The 14,808-nt window shown below is 49.5% G+C and overlaps 1 protein-coding gene across 17 annotated transcripts in view; it reads right to left on the bottom strand.

Moving 5' to 3' along the window:
- Efcab8 (EF-hand calcium binding domain 8) overlaps positions 1-14,808 on the bottom strand; it is a 71,442-nt gene that overhangs the window by 19,318 nt on the left and 37,316 nt on the right. For 11 of the 17 annotated variants that reach the window (XM_030246332.1, XM_030246328.1, XM_030246331.1 and 8 more), the window contains 7 exons: positions 14,429-14,563; positions 12,701-12,811; positions 10,829-11,056; positions 8,997-9,067; positions 4,936-5,140; positions 2,722-2,901; positions 1,550-1,696 (listed from right to left, as the gene is read on the bottom strand). In XM_030246332.1, coding sequence (XP_030102192.1) covers positions 1,550-1,696; positions 2,722-2,901; positions 4,936-5,140; positions 8,997-9,067; positions 10,829-11,056; positions 12,701-12,811; positions 14,429-14,563 — 1,077 coding nt within the window. Of the gene's footprint in view, positions 1-1,549; positions 1,697-2,721; positions 2,902-4,935; positions 5,141-6,055; positions 6,444-8,996; positions 9,068-9,102; positions 9,440-10,828; positions 11,057-12,700; positions 12,812-14,428; positions 14,564-14,808 lie in introns of those variants that run through there. The other 6 variants (XM_030246333.1, XM_030246347.1, XM_006500526.3 and 3 more) reach the window with 6 other exon arrangements.

The raw sequence follows: 14,808 nt of genomic DNA, 5'->3' as shown, positions 1-14,808 counted from the left end.
ATGTGAGTTCTGCCAGGTGTGGTGGCACACGCCTTTAATCCCAGCACTCGGGAGGCAAAGGCAGGAGGATTTCTGAGTTCGAGGCCAGCCTGGTCTACAAAGTGAGTTCCAGGACAGCCAGAGCTATACAGAGAAACCCTGTTTCAAAGAAAAAAGAAAAAGAAAAAAAAAGGAGAAAAAAAAAGTGAGTTCTGACAGAAAAAGTTGTCCACTGAATACTGCTATTTTTAAAATTAATACTGGGTTACAATTTCAAATGCTTAGTTTGGTTTTGAAACGAAGACCATACCTTTGTGTATATGCAGCACACAAACATAGAAAAGAATTTCAAAGAAAGGAAGCCCGGCATGCCTGTGTTATTTTTTTGACAAACGGGATATTTTTTTAGGTTTACTTTTTATTTATGTATGTACATGACATGCACATGAATGTGGGTACCTATGGAAACTATTTAAGAGGATGTCGGAAAGGACTCGGTATCATCCACACCACAACGGTGTCTTGCTTCTGAATTGGGGAAAAACTGAGGCCTCCTTCCCATCCCTCACTGCCAGCACCATGACGGCAGAACATCCAGAGGGGAGTGCGCACAGGCCTGTGGCAATGTGCCAAGAATTGTGGGCCAAGCTAGGGCACAGCACCAGATATGCACAGCTGGCAGTGAGGGTGTGTGCAGCCAGAAGGCTGGCTTTGGGCAGGGCCAGGCAGGATGCATATGATTAAGAGGCATGGATAATCAACACTATTCCTGTTGTACTCTGGCTCTGATCCTTCAAGCCCCTCAAACCCCAACACAGTCCTCCCCGTTGTAGAAGGAGATGCTGTGTCAGCATTGAGCTCCCAGGCTCCCTCGGTCCGGTGCTCACACCCACGAGAACTCAATCTTCAAGAGATCCAGTGCACTCTTCTGGCCTTCATGCTTGAGCACATATAAACATGCAGACAAGCTACACATGGTGATAAAAAATTAAATTATATTCAGCTTTTAGAAGTCTCGTGAATCAGAGCTGGGAGTGTGGTTCAGTGGGCAGAGTGTCTATTAGCATGCATGAAACACTGATTCGATCCTCAGCGCTGCATACCAAGCGTGGTGGCAAACACCTTTAACCCCAACACTTTGAGAGACAGGAGCTGAAGTTCAGGATCATCCCCAGCTCTCGAGAGTTCAATGCCAGTCTGGTATATGGGTATCTCAGTTAGGGTTTCTGCTGCTGTGATAAACCACTGTGACCAAAGGCTAGTTTCAGCTTACATCATAGCTAGGATGTGAGTCTTCAGAAACTGGAAGAACACCATAGTGAGGGGTCCAGGCCAGAGAGAACAGGAACAGGAGGAAGAGATGAACCAACCCAACTTGCACCCCACTATAAAATACCATCCTACACGAAGAGGGCTTTCCAACAGTGGGTTCTCAAAGAAGTACTTCTCCCAGCCCCACCCCTAGCCAGGCCTTAGCAAACTTCTCCAGAATTCCAAATCTTCACCAGGCCCCTGGCGCAGCCCACCCTGCCCAGCCTGGCTGCCCATTCCCCAGCCGAGCACAGCTCACCTTCTCCACTGACACACTGGACTGCAACAGCAACTTCCTCCATAAGTCTCCCTTTCTCTTTTGGGTGTCTTTATCAAACGCCAGTTTATTACCCGACTTATTGACAAGCATTTTAGACAATCCAGGTTTGTGACTCCTGAAATGTTTCTAAAAATAAAAATAAAAAAAATTTTTAAAGGCCCCCCTGTAACCACATGGCCCTCCCTCCAACACACTACAGAGATCAGAGGTAGGGGACAAAGAGAGAGATCCAGGGGCCAGTGAGCTATCTGGTTTGGCCTTATCCCACTCTGAGACTAGGAGATTTCCATTTGAAACGACCAGCAATTTTGAGCAATAGGGTAGAGACTTGAGTTACCTTTACTCTAGACCCTTCCTCTGTCCTGGAAATGAGGCTGGAGGCTGGAGGCTGGAGGCTGGAGGCTGGAAGCTAACAGCTGTTCCTCTCAAGACAGGAGTGCAGAGGCCTAAACTAACCCATCAAAGATGACCCAGTATCTAACAATAAAGTGTATTCAACTCACAGCACCCAGAGGTGCCTGAACCTCACAGCGCCGTGACTGGTAACCACAGCTCAGCGCATCTCAGAGGTATGCACCTCACAGCAGAGCTTCATCTCAGCAGACCCTGCTGGAGCTGGCCAACACTGCCCCACACCTGGAACTGGGGAAGCTGGTGTCTTTCATTCAAGTCTCAGGCCTCAGGAATGAGAGTCAGACCTCAGCTGCAGAAGCAAGGGACTGCTTCCTCCATCCTTCTACCCCTGAGCTCTGAGTGTCTCCTGTCTGAGGATTGGAATAATGTCCTCCCTCCTACAAGCCCAAGGTCAGTCACCCTCCTTCAGCCCTTGCTCCCTTTCCACATCCTAAAGAAAGCAAAGCTGACCAACCAAGGGCCTGCAGGGCTCTGTGGTGCTCCCTGTAGATTCCTTTCATAAGCTTTTAAGTCTCAGACCTGGGCGGGAGATGGTCTAGGAAGGGACCGTCCCTAAGTTTGAATGAGCAGAGTGGGATAAACTACAGTAGGGTCAAAACAGAGAGCCACACTGACTCCTAACCCTTAATCCCTGCCACCTTGACCCCTGACTCCTGACCCCCTGACCCCCTCCATGAAACATGCTCAGAACAAGTGAGCTGAACTATAGGCACAGGTAGGCTGGGCTCACTCCCTACCTCCTGAGCCATATTCCTCTGTTGCTCTGCGTCCTTCCAATGTTTCATCACCGGGGGAGCTGACATCAGTCTCCGCTTCCCAGTGGAGATAGCTGACTTCCAGGGCCTGTGTGCCCACTTTTGATCTTCATAGTCTAGACGGATTGAAGTCTTGGGTATGCATATCTCTTTATCTCTCACCTGTGCAGAGAGAGGGGGCAGCTCCAGACCACAAGTGGGATGCTCAGAGCCTCCTCAAGTCCAGTGTTGCTATCACCAGCCTTACAGGGAACTCAGCATTGCTTCCCAGAAACATTATAGCTTGAGAGGTCTCAAACCAAAGCTTATCAACACAGCCCTGGACCTCCCACTAATGCCCGCTGCAAGACAAAGCTCCTGAGAGAAACTGGGCCTTTCCATCTGAAACATACACAGTGGTTTCCAAATATTTGCTTAGTCACTTTTCATCTTGGGCAAGTCCACAATATAAAACAGATAAGACACCAAGCTGTTTGGGGGAGGGGGAGTGTAGTACCTATTAGAACCCCTGAGCTCCGCAGGAGCTTCCACCCACCAGTGTACTGCACAAAGGTGACCTCTACCCACTGGAGTAGGTGACCTCTAGTGCCATTCTAGCTATAGGCTGCTACAATGTATTAATATATAAAGACTGTGCTACAATGTTGCCATTTAGAGACCTGCCAGTTTTCTACATCCCTATCAAGAGCCTGAGAGACTTGTGTGGCATTAGTGCTCAAGTGGGCAAGCTGTGGGTGGCACCTACTGCCAATCTGATGGGATTAGCAAGTGCTTAGAAGAAAAGTAAAGGCATCTCTGGGTTTGTCTGTGAAGGCTCTCAAGGAGGGCACAAAGGAGGAAAAACCAACCCTGAATGTGGGCCCAGCTGGAACAAAAGAAGAAGCCCATTTCTCTGGCACCCCTTTCTCTGCTTCTGGGTTGCCCTGATGTGAGCTACTCTGGCTGACCTGGTTCTCCTGCCATGGCAGACTGAGATGTCCAAAACTGTGAGCCAAGTTAAATCTTTTCTCCTTTTTAAGTTGCTTCAGTCAGATATTTTGTTACAACAATGAAAAGCTAACAGTGGGCCATCTTCAAGTAGGAAGTAATCTGTTGAAAAGTACATTACCACTACCAGTCCCTGGAGTAGGACCATCATGGTCTAGTTCTGCCCCTTCTTGGTTGTTTGCCCTGAGAAAGATGTTTATCCTATTCGTGCCTCTGTTTCTCTTCTGACACGTAAAGACACTCATGGTTGGGGGATAGTTTTGTGCACTGTGTATTCAGATGCTGATGCTCAGATGCTCAGAGACCTGGTTGCAGTCTGGATGTTGCCATTGTCAAGTTTCTCCTGTCTCAATGCTGTGTATAAACTGTTCTCTATCACCTCTATTGGTTAATAAAGATCTGATCGGCCAACAGCTGGACAGGAGAGAATAAGGTGAAACTTCTGATCCCAGGGAGAGGGTCTCTAATGGAGACCAGAGAAAGAGCAATTCGCCATGAGGATTAACCATGAGGTTGCAATGAGAGAGTCACCATGAGAGGACAGGTGAAGCAGGAGCAGCCAGAGCAAGACTAAGATGGCAGATAACACAACGTGGCTGGGAAGTAGACCAGGCTAGCATAATTGAGTTAGAATAACTCGGCATCTGCCCAGCTATAGTGCAAGAGGCTCATTAATAAATATACCAGGTCTCCAGAAGTTTCTACCCATCAGTGTACCTTCAAAGAGGTGACCTCTACTCACTGGAGTAGATGACCTCTAGTGCCATTCCAACTATAGACTGTGACAATGTAGCAATTTAAAAAGACTGTGCTACAGTGTAGCCATGTAGAGACCATACAAGTTTCCTACATCCTTATCATGAGCTTGGGAAACCTTGTATAACATTAATGCTCAAGTGGGGAAGCTGTGGGTGAGACCTACAGCTTATTCCTACCATCACTTCAGAGCAAGAGCAGATATAGAAAAACTCTTTATTTTTATGTTTGGCACCCAACCTGTGGCATATAATCCCGGCTCTGCCATCCACTCTCCTTGCTACCAACCCCCACCCCACCAGAGTACAACTCCCCATCTCTCCCTCCATTCCCAGTGTGTTCTCTCTGCCCTCCTTGATTCTGACCTGCAGCCCAGACCAAAACCTGAAAGGAGACTCCTTAGAGTGAAAGGCACGTAGGTAACTAGTAAAAACCATGGTACCATGACTGTACCTTCTTTGGCTCTAAAGGCAAGGGGCTCTTGGAGGCATTGAAACTCAAGATGGGCTTTGACGTGCTGACGTTCCAGAAAACAATGTCCCCATTGTAGGAAGAGGTCCCGAGGAACTGATTCTGATACTTGTCCATGCTCAGGATGTCCTCTGTATGGAAACTCTGCCAGTGGTAGCAGGAGAGCGCCTGTGTGATCTTTTGGAACCTGTGCACACGGCCAGAGGTAGAAGGGCCAAGAGCTCACAGGCTGCAATGCTCTTTGGAGGAAACCACAGTCTTTAGGATTCAGAAACTAACTCAGAGCAGCGCTATCTCGGGAGGCGTGGGGGGTGGGGGGGAAGCTTGTTTAAAGGCCACCCCCACTGACATCCTAAGCATCCACTATGAGCCAAACATAAAGACTCTGCTCTTGAGGTTTACAAATAATGAGTCTTAATTCAGCCCCTGACTTAAAGGTTCAGTTTTAAACAAGGGAAAGAGACAGATGTGACCAGGCCTCCTGTGACAGAGGGACCTTGTACATGTTGGTCCCTCTTCCTGGAATGTGGGTTCCACCCCAAGTGCTTCCCTGACACCCCTCCTGTTCATCCTCAGCTCATATCTCCCCCTGGGCCTCCCTGACTAAGCTGACCATACCCAAATCCTAACTAAGGTTTCTGTTCCTCATAGGAACCCCTGCTCTTTCCCCATAGCCATCAATATAATCTACAAATCGAGTTGTCCTACTATTTAATAGAATCTGAGTGTTTGTATACAGCCAAAATTCCTGTCAGAACCTAATCCCCAGGTGAGGGATGGAGCTTTGGGGGTGGGGGTGGGAGTAGGGGTGGGGACATCTGGTCACGAGGACAGAAGCCTCATGAACTGTATGATAAAGAGACCAACATAGATCCTTCACCCCTCCTCCAACACAGAGACTGCAGCACAATGATGATTCTTTTTTTTTGGAGGGGGGGTTGTTTTTTGGTTGGTTTTTTTTTTTTTTTTTTTTTTTTGGTTTTTTGAGACAGGGTTTCTCTGTGTAGCCCTGGCTGTCCTGGAACTCACTCTGTAGACCAGGCTGGCCTCGAACTCAGAAATCCGCCTGCCTCTGCCTCCCGAGTGCTGGGATTAAAGGCGTGCACCACCATGCCCAGCTGATGATTCTTTATAAATGAGGAAGGGGCCCTCAACAAGACCCCACGATGCCATAGCAGCCTAAGTGACTAAGATAGAAACTACACAGAGGAATGGAGTGCTCTTGTAACAGATATCTAAAAATGTGCAGGTGACTTTGAGGGAACAGGTAGACAGAAGCTGGAAGAACGCTGAGACACGTGCCAGGAAAGAGGAGAGCTATAGGGAAAACCCTAATGGAGATATAGCTCAGTTGATAGAGTACTTGCCTAGCCCTGGGTTTGATCCCACACACTGGGCATGGTGGTAAGGGCTGTAATCCCATCACCAGAGAGGTGAAAGCAAGATCAAACTCCAAAGTCACCAGCACAGGGAGTTCAAGGCTAGCTTGGCTACAGAAGAGATGGAGAGAGGGGAAGGGGAAGAGGAAAGAGAGAGAGAGAGAGAGAGAGAATGAAAATTAATTCCTCCAGTGCTGGAGAGGGAACCCAAGCAAAACGTGCACTCTACCACTGTGTTATACTTCCAGCCCCATCTTTCTATTACCTACGTGATCCTAAGTTTCTGGTAACTATATGGATGGCAATGACCATTCTGATATCTCAAGTAGAAATGAGGAGCCTGCTGCTGGAAACTGGAGGCAGAGCTATCCTTGGTACAAAGTGACAAAGAACTTGTCCGGGTTGTGTTTACATTCTAGTGCTTTGTGGCTAGCCGAGCTTGCAAGCCATGAGACCAGGTATTTGTTTGGCTGAGGAAAATAATTTTAAAACAAAACTGTTGAGCAAAGGGCAAGAAAGTCCGGGATTGCTACACAGTGGCAGAGCATTAGCCTAGCACGTACAGCAGTGCTTCATCCAGTAGCACCAAAAAAGGATGGAGGGCAGAACGTAAGGCTTGGAGACCTTCTCCTCTCAGCCTTTATGTACGCGAAGGAAAGATGAGCCTGTCAGGGTATGGTCCAGAAGGTTAGATGAGAATACTGTGGGTCAGTCACCTGACAGAAGCTGGGTCCAGTGCCCTGAGACCTTTGGCAAACCTCTATCTCCAAAAATATTTACACTATAACTCATAGCTAGCAAAATTACACTTATGAAGTAGCAACAAACATAAGTTTATGGTTGGGGGTCACCACAACATGAGGAACAACGTGTTAAAGGGTCACAGCATTAGGAAGGTTGAGAATTGCTGCCTAAGACAATGCAAGCATGACTCTAAGAACAATTCAGACATTTGAACTAACTTTCCTGCTGCTAAAGGGTTTCAGAGAAGAGGCCACCATACGTTAGACCTCAGCACCCCCTGCCCTCACCACCACACTTCCTCTCATCCCACACTGTGGTAGCATGTTCTTTGGCCATGCCATTCATAGCTCCTAAGGGCAACACACAAGCTATACCAACAGAGATAGGAAAACTTGGCTGCTCCCATCATCTAGATTCCAGTGGGCAGAGTCATGGGATCAGAACTACAGACCCAGGCAGCCACAGGACCCATGCAGGGAAGAGAACTATCCAAGGGTGTCACCTGGACCTAGGACCACCACAAGGGCACAGCTTCCCAAAGCCAGGAAGCAGGTCGTCTGGAAGCTTACATGTCCAGCTCCTACAAAACAGAACCTCTACCTCAGGAGCCTTGTAGGCAGAGCTTCAAGAAAGAGGGTTGTTTTGGAGTTGTAAGATGACTCAGTGGATAAAGGTGCTTGCTGTCAATCGTGACATCCTGAGTTCAATCCCTGGAATCCACATGGTAGAAATAACAAACAGAACCCCACAATTATCCCCTGATGCCATGACATACATACTAGAAAGATAGATGGATTGATTGATTGATTGATTGATTGATTGATTGATAGATAGGGTGGGATTGGAGGATGGATGCATGGATGGATGCATGGATGCATGGGTGGGTAGGTAGGTGGGTGGGTGTTTGATGTATCTAAACTTCCTTTCAATGAGTTTTAGACTCATTTGGGATCTGCTGTTCCTTCTTCCCTCCTATCTCCATTCATCTGCCCTGTACCCGGCTCACTGTTGGACTCTGGAACTACATAGCTAGTCCATGTCACATGTTTATAGCCAAGAGAGAATTTGCCTCAGGATGAATGGTCCACTGGGTCTCATCCACATCTGATTTAAATATTTAGATGAGACTTTGGACTTAGATATGTCAGTCGATACTAACCAAATGTTACCCTCAGTACCACCCTGCTCCCCCACCACTAGTTGCTGGCCCATCCCTCCCCCCCTCTTGTTTCTGTTTCTTGGGGGAAGTATCAGCTCAGAGATGATCACATAGCTCAGTCATTGGGGGGGAGGGGGGGGGGAGTGGCGATGGTGAAAAGAGCCTGACTTGCATGTGAGGACATTAACTTTGGAGAGCTAGAGGTAGAACATTATAGACTGAATTTTTTGTATCCTCTCCAATTCATGTATTAAAACCTAACTCCCAGTGTGAGTGTATTAGGAGATCAAGCCTTCGGAAGGTGGTGAGGCCACGTGGGCAGAGCCCTCTTCAGTGGAATTATAGCCCTCAATTCTTCTATCAGGTAAATATATGGGAAAGGAAGAGCTCTAGGAAACAGGAAGCAGTCTTCACCAGAAGCCAAACTTGCTTCTTAGACTCGTGTTTAGACTGCCCCAGCATTCAGGACAGTAGGAAATAGATCCCCGTGCCTCGTAAGCTACCCGTCAATGGCATCTGTTATAAGAGACTGCAGTAATTCCTCCGCAGATCGATAAGCTGCCTGTGGATGGGGGCTGCCGTTCTTGCCATGGCTGTTAGCAGCAGAAAGCACCTCACCACGTGTGAAGTGAGCAGATGGGTAGAGCGGTGGTTGGCAGCTCCAGGGTAGCGGGTCCCCTGGCAACTACTGCAGCTGCTCAGAGTAAGGGGTGACACCCAGCAGCTGGACCAGAGCCTCCCCATTCTCCCTTGCTGCTCACGTGAAATTGGTGATTCTCTTACTCCACCCGGTCGTGTAGAACACTTTGTTCATGTGGACAATCCCACTAATCTGTTGGAGATAAAGAAAACAGAGCTCTAGACTCCTAGAGTGCATGGCCTTTGTGCCCAGGTGCTTTCCTAAACGTACCCGCCAGAAAATCAAAACTCAACAAAGCTGAGAATTCCCAGGGTCCACGCCACTGGCCAGCTTTCGGGGTTTCTGCTAAGTATCTAGCCGAAAAAAGCTAGAGACCATCAAACCTGATATATCTGAAAGAGGCGGATAATGTGGGTGCCCTTTGTCCATCTTACAGAAGAGATTTTTACAGAAGAGATACGCACGCACATACAAATGGAAGCCAGTGTAGATTTTCAGTTACCGTCCACTTTGTTTGGGGCAAAGGGCTCTCACTGGGAACTGGAGCTCACCAATTAGGATAGCCTGGGGGAGGGAGGGGGGAGACAGCAAACCTCAGGGATCTATCTGTCCCCACCTCCCCAGTCTTGGGATTAGAAGCCTATGGCTCCACCCTCAGCTTTTTACATGGAAGCTGGGGATCAAACTCGTCTACTAGCTGAGCTTCTTCCTGGCACCCTCGCCTCTGGCTTTTTAACCAAATCCTCTTTCTGCACAGGTTAAAGGAAGGGGGCTCAAGTCCCTAAGTGACACTTAACTGCTGGCTTCACTCTAGGCTATATCCATTAACTTTTCCTAGAGCCCTAACACGTACGTTCTGCCTCAGGCTGTCCAAATGTCCAGAAATTAGACCAACCTGGACGATAGAAGGATTTCTGGCAATGAGATACGAGCCAGAATTCCTAGGGAACTTGGGAAACCATTTTCTAGCTTCCAAAAGGAGTCATTTCCCTTACCTCTGGCAGAAGGGACATATGGCTACCTGTGTCACCTACCAGCATATCAGTGCCCATGCTGACCTCCAGGCTCCCTCCATCGCACAAGTGCATGTTACACATTTCTAAGTCCATCCTAGCCCTTCTCACTTCCCGGGCTTTCCTCCTCACATACACATTTGTTCTCTTTATAATGGCAAGTTCCATCCCCTTTGGCCTACTCCTCTCTCTCCTCCCCTCCTCCTCTCCTCTCTCTACTCTCCTCTCCTCCTCTCTCTCCCCTCCCCTCCCCATCCCTTCCCTCCTCCTCCTCCTCCTCCTCCTCCTCCTCCTCCTCCTCCTCCTCCTCCTCCTCCTCCTCCTCCTCCTCCTCTTCTTCTTCTTCTTCTTCTTCTTCTTCTTCTTCTCTCTCTCTTTCTCTCTCTCTCTTCCCCCCCACCGTCTCTTTTCTCCTCTTGCCCCATCTCCTCACTAAGCTCTGTGCTCTCCTCTCCTGCCACCTGGTATCTCCACTATTCTCTCCCCCTTCCCTAGCCCTGGCCATGTCCAGTCTGCTGGCCATGTTCAGTCTACTTCTTTCTCTCTCTGCTCTGGACCCTTCCAGATGCCTCTGGCTGTTCTCATAGCTACAGTAAAAACCTTAACCACACCATGAAGCAGTGGTGTTGGCGTTTTCTTTACTGTGCCCCTCACATACACTTTCAGATAGAAGTGCACACGGGAACCTCCAAATCCAATACCCCCACTGTTAAAAACACAACCCAGAGCTCTGAGGTGCAGAAGAACAATATGCCCTTGCACATTTGAAATACAAGAGCAATTTGCGTCTGTGGAACCCTCACTGGAGATGGGTGGAGCCAAGGGCTCAGGCAGGATTGAAGGCAGGTAGCCTGGCCATGCCAAGCAGCCTCTCAGACACATAGAACACTGTGCAGCCGAGGGCCCCCAGGAGCCACTCCAGCTAACAGGCCCTCCTGACCTCCACTCTGTCCGGGTTGGGAAAGGTCATCAGGCACTCCCCGGTGTTGTAATTCCACATCTGCATCGTGCCGTCACGCAAGCCCGTGAGCAGACACCTCTCCGACTGGTCCAGAGCCATGGCCGTCAGCTCACTTTCCTGGATGCCGGACACGGGTATCTCCATCCTCTTCTTGCCCGTGCTGATGTCCCACACACTCACTAGCCCCTGGAGGCAGCCACTCACCACCTGTAGGCATAGCACATACAGGTGCCCTCACTCACTCAATGGCAGTAAGTACGCAGTGGGCCTCTCCCCTCCATTTCCCCAGCCTCACCCCTGCAACCTGTGCCTGAAAACAGACCTTCCCAGGCTCTGTATCACAAAACCACAGCTACTGCTCTTTTTTTAATGGAATCAGTTTCGTAAAGCCCCCATTAACTCAAAACTGGCACTTGAGAACTCAGGTTCCCAGGACAGACAGGAGAGCCACACCTAACGTTAAAGAGTACACAATGCTAATCAGCTGCTTAGAACTTCATGACTGTGGAATGCAACACATCTAGACCCAAACGGTCCTGGGCTACCTTGAGTTCCCTTGACAGCCATTCACTGCCCACCTCTATGTCTGAGGAAGCATCTTTCGCCTGTGCTAGCTTAGCAGACCAGCAGCGTTCATTGACCCTAAGGCTGAGAAGGATATCAGATAGCATCTGAGACCAACAGCAGCGTTTCCTACTTTCCTACCTCGCTCCCCTCCCCGATGCTCCGGCCAATATATTTGGGAAAATGCCTTGGATTAAGGCTTGCTTTCATCCTGTGACTATAAACACTCATGCAAACACTTCAACATCAGAACATGTAATTAGGGGCAACCTAAATCCATGTTCCCAGACCGCAGTTATTCATATTTGGTTTCATACTCATATTCATCTTCTTCCCGGTGGGTGAGACTCATAGTTAACATCGACACACTCATCACTCTCTCCAGAGGAAAAGAACAGCGTGGTATAGAGAAGATGCCTGCCAGAGCACCTTTAGTCAGGACCACAGTGGGAGAGAGAAAGCCAAGCAGAGGACAGGCTCCTGGCCTCTCCACAGAGAAGCACAGAAGAGACAAGACGGCTGTGGTCCACTGCCTTCATCCTGCTCCAAGGCCTGTGAAGCTGAGAAGAGCTGGGTGTGCTTACAAAAAAAAACAAAAACAAAAAAAAAAAAAAAACAAAAAAAACAAAAAACAGTTTGCATCCCTGGAGAGTCCTAAAGCAGCTGAACACAGAGGCAATGATGCTAGGAGCCAGAATAGGAGGAGAGCCCTGGCCTTACACAGCCGAAGGCCACTCCTACACAGATAGCAGCCCTGTCCCACAGCCCAGGCCAGACAAGACATGCCACTGGGAGTGGACAGAGCCTACAGCCTTTCCATCCACGCTCTTCAGAGCATTCTATATGCCCAGCTTCCTGCCCACACTGACCCATCTCCTCAGCCTAGGGCACAGGCTGCTGTGCCCTTCCCATAAGAAACGGACTACAGCTTCCTTAAGGTGGTACTCTATGGTGGTGGTCGCTTACAGGGTGGCAACCTTGAGGGACAGCCCACACCAGCGTCTGTTTCCATGCTAAGAGACCTGCCTGCCCAGAGCTCATCTAAGTGACAGCTCCCAGCAGGGGTGCTCAGAGGGGTCAGCAATCCAGTGACCAGATCAGAGCTCAGTCAGATCCCATGCCAACCAGTCTGCCAGACTTCCTCATGTCAAGAGCGCTAACCACTTCCAGAGTGCCACGTGAGCTAACTGCTACTTGAATGCCCACTCGGGCACATGGAGAGGTCTGGGTCCTGATGCTGTCTATCCCTGGTACTCTTCCCAGCTGAGGCTAGCCCTGCCCGCTCACCTGCTTAAAGATCTTGCTGTAGAGGACTGCACACAGGGGTGTGTTGTGAGTCGTCATCCTCCCTGTTTTCAGGGGGCCCTGGGATTCCAGGTATCCTCTGAGGATCCCAATCTGTGGTGTGAGGGAGAAACTGACAGCTGAGCAGTCAGACAGACTAAGGCCTTGAGGAGAAACCTACAGAGTCTATGAAGTCAAGACATCCCGTACCCCAGGAGGTTTCTCAGCAACTCAGAATTCTGTTGAGTCTCCTATCTCACTCCAAGGTCTCTATTTCCAGGCCTGGGATTCCCTCGTGTTCCAATACCCCCTGAGGCCCAAGTCCATGGTCCCCTCACCTTCTGAGGGGCTAAATCTTTACTCTGGTGTTTCCTTTGTAACCAGCTTGGCAGACATGAAGATACTCTGAAGAGACCCTTGTGTCTTTCCATCTGGCTATGGGACTGTTGGAACTATAGATTCTCGAGAAAGGAGAATTTCCCCAGGATCTCATGCATGGAGGAGGAAGGATGCCAGCAAGCAGGGGGACTTGCCTCCTGGGAAAGAGCTTCCACGGAGTTCTAACAACTCCTTAGATCACCTTACAGGATGAACCTGGAGTCCAGACAGTGAGGGGTCAATGGTGGGTGCGACCACACCTTCAGGGACTTGTTTAGATACGCACACCCTTGGCCCTCTATTGAAACCTGGATCTCTCTGCAGGACCTCAAAAATGGAGCTGAGGGGTTTGCTGGACCTTTTTGTCCCTCTTCCCAACGTGGCCACACCAAATAAATCTTCTTTTCCTGTTTTCCACTATTCATTTGGCTCTTTTTAACTAGCTTGTTGAGGACCTGACTCAGCACAGATTGTGACCCACAAGTCCAGTAACACTCAGGAAAGCCTCTGACCAGTCCAGCCCCAGCTCAGAGGATACTTCCTGTGCCCGTGACTCCAATACATGGCCTTGCCTTTCTACTGAATTAACTTTACCTGAGTAATATACTCTCACGTCCCCACGAAGATGAGGGTTAAATGATGTCATAGCCCCACCCAGAGAGCCTATACTAATGCCCAGGACGATTGGAAATGAACTTCAAAAGAATACTAACAGCAAGCCCAGCACTCAGCAGAAATGTTAATTAATACCTACCCTTCTTTTAATAAATGCACTGCAAAGGGGGAGAGCCAGCCATTGCACAGAAAGACACCTGTGACCCTTGACAGAGTGGGCCAGCTAGCATGGGTACGTGGCCTCAGTGAATCTCTTGATGCTTGTCCTCCACTGGGCTACCATGTGGCACCAGGCCCCACCGTGGCTCTAGAGCCAATACTCCCCTCTTGCCATCCTTAGGGTCAAGGCAGACCCTCAGGTACCAGAAAGGTCATAGCTCACTTGTGAAAGTGCACTCTTTCAGATATGTCTGGCTCTGTTTACTTGGGCAGGCCACTAGAAATGACAGTCTGGTCAGGATCTCCCAACACTCTTCCTGACAGTTTTCTCCCAGGCACTCCCTGCCTTCCTGGGGTTCATGATCACAACTGATGGGGCCAAAGGAGTGTGGAGGGATGATGGGAGAGTCGGAAGGACGCATGAGTGGGGATGGAACAGGGGCGGTAGGGGTAGAGAAGAGGATGGGCTGGGGCCCAGCTCTCAAGGAGGCTCCAGAGTCAGAGCCTCACAGGCTCCAGGGCCAGCTCAGCACAGAGCAGACCCTGCCAGCTCTGCCCGACTCCTGGGATGACACTCACATTGTAGGTGCTACAGATGAGGGTGCTGCTCCTGTAGAAGTAGGTGCTGGTTATGGGGCAGTTGCCCAGGGGAAAGAGCTTTCCGCAGAAGGACTGGAGGCACACATAATCCTGCAGATCCCACACTCGAATGTTCTGTAGGGGATAGGCAAGAGGCAGGAGGGTCTGCAGGTGCAGCCAGCACCCTAGGCCCCAGGGATGCCCCTGTGAGCAAGGCCAACCACGTATAAAGTGCTGGCTGCTGCCACAGCTCTGCCCAAAGAGGCTAAACTAATGCCCTGGAACTCAGAGAGAGTCAGAACAACACTCTTTCCTCCACTTTCCTAAGCACCTGTGTCCTGCCTGGACCCCTAAGCTCAGCAAGCTAAAGGCAAAGAGAG

The sequence above is a fragment of the Mus musculus genome, chromosome 2 (genome assembly GCF_000001635.26).
Source record: "Mus musculus strain C57BL/6J chromosome 2, GRCm38.p6 C57BL/6J".
NCBI lineage: Eukaryota > Metazoa > Chordata > Mammalia > Rodentia > Muridae > Mus > Mus musculus.
This window is presented reverse-complemented; position numbering and strand designations above follow the sequence as displayed.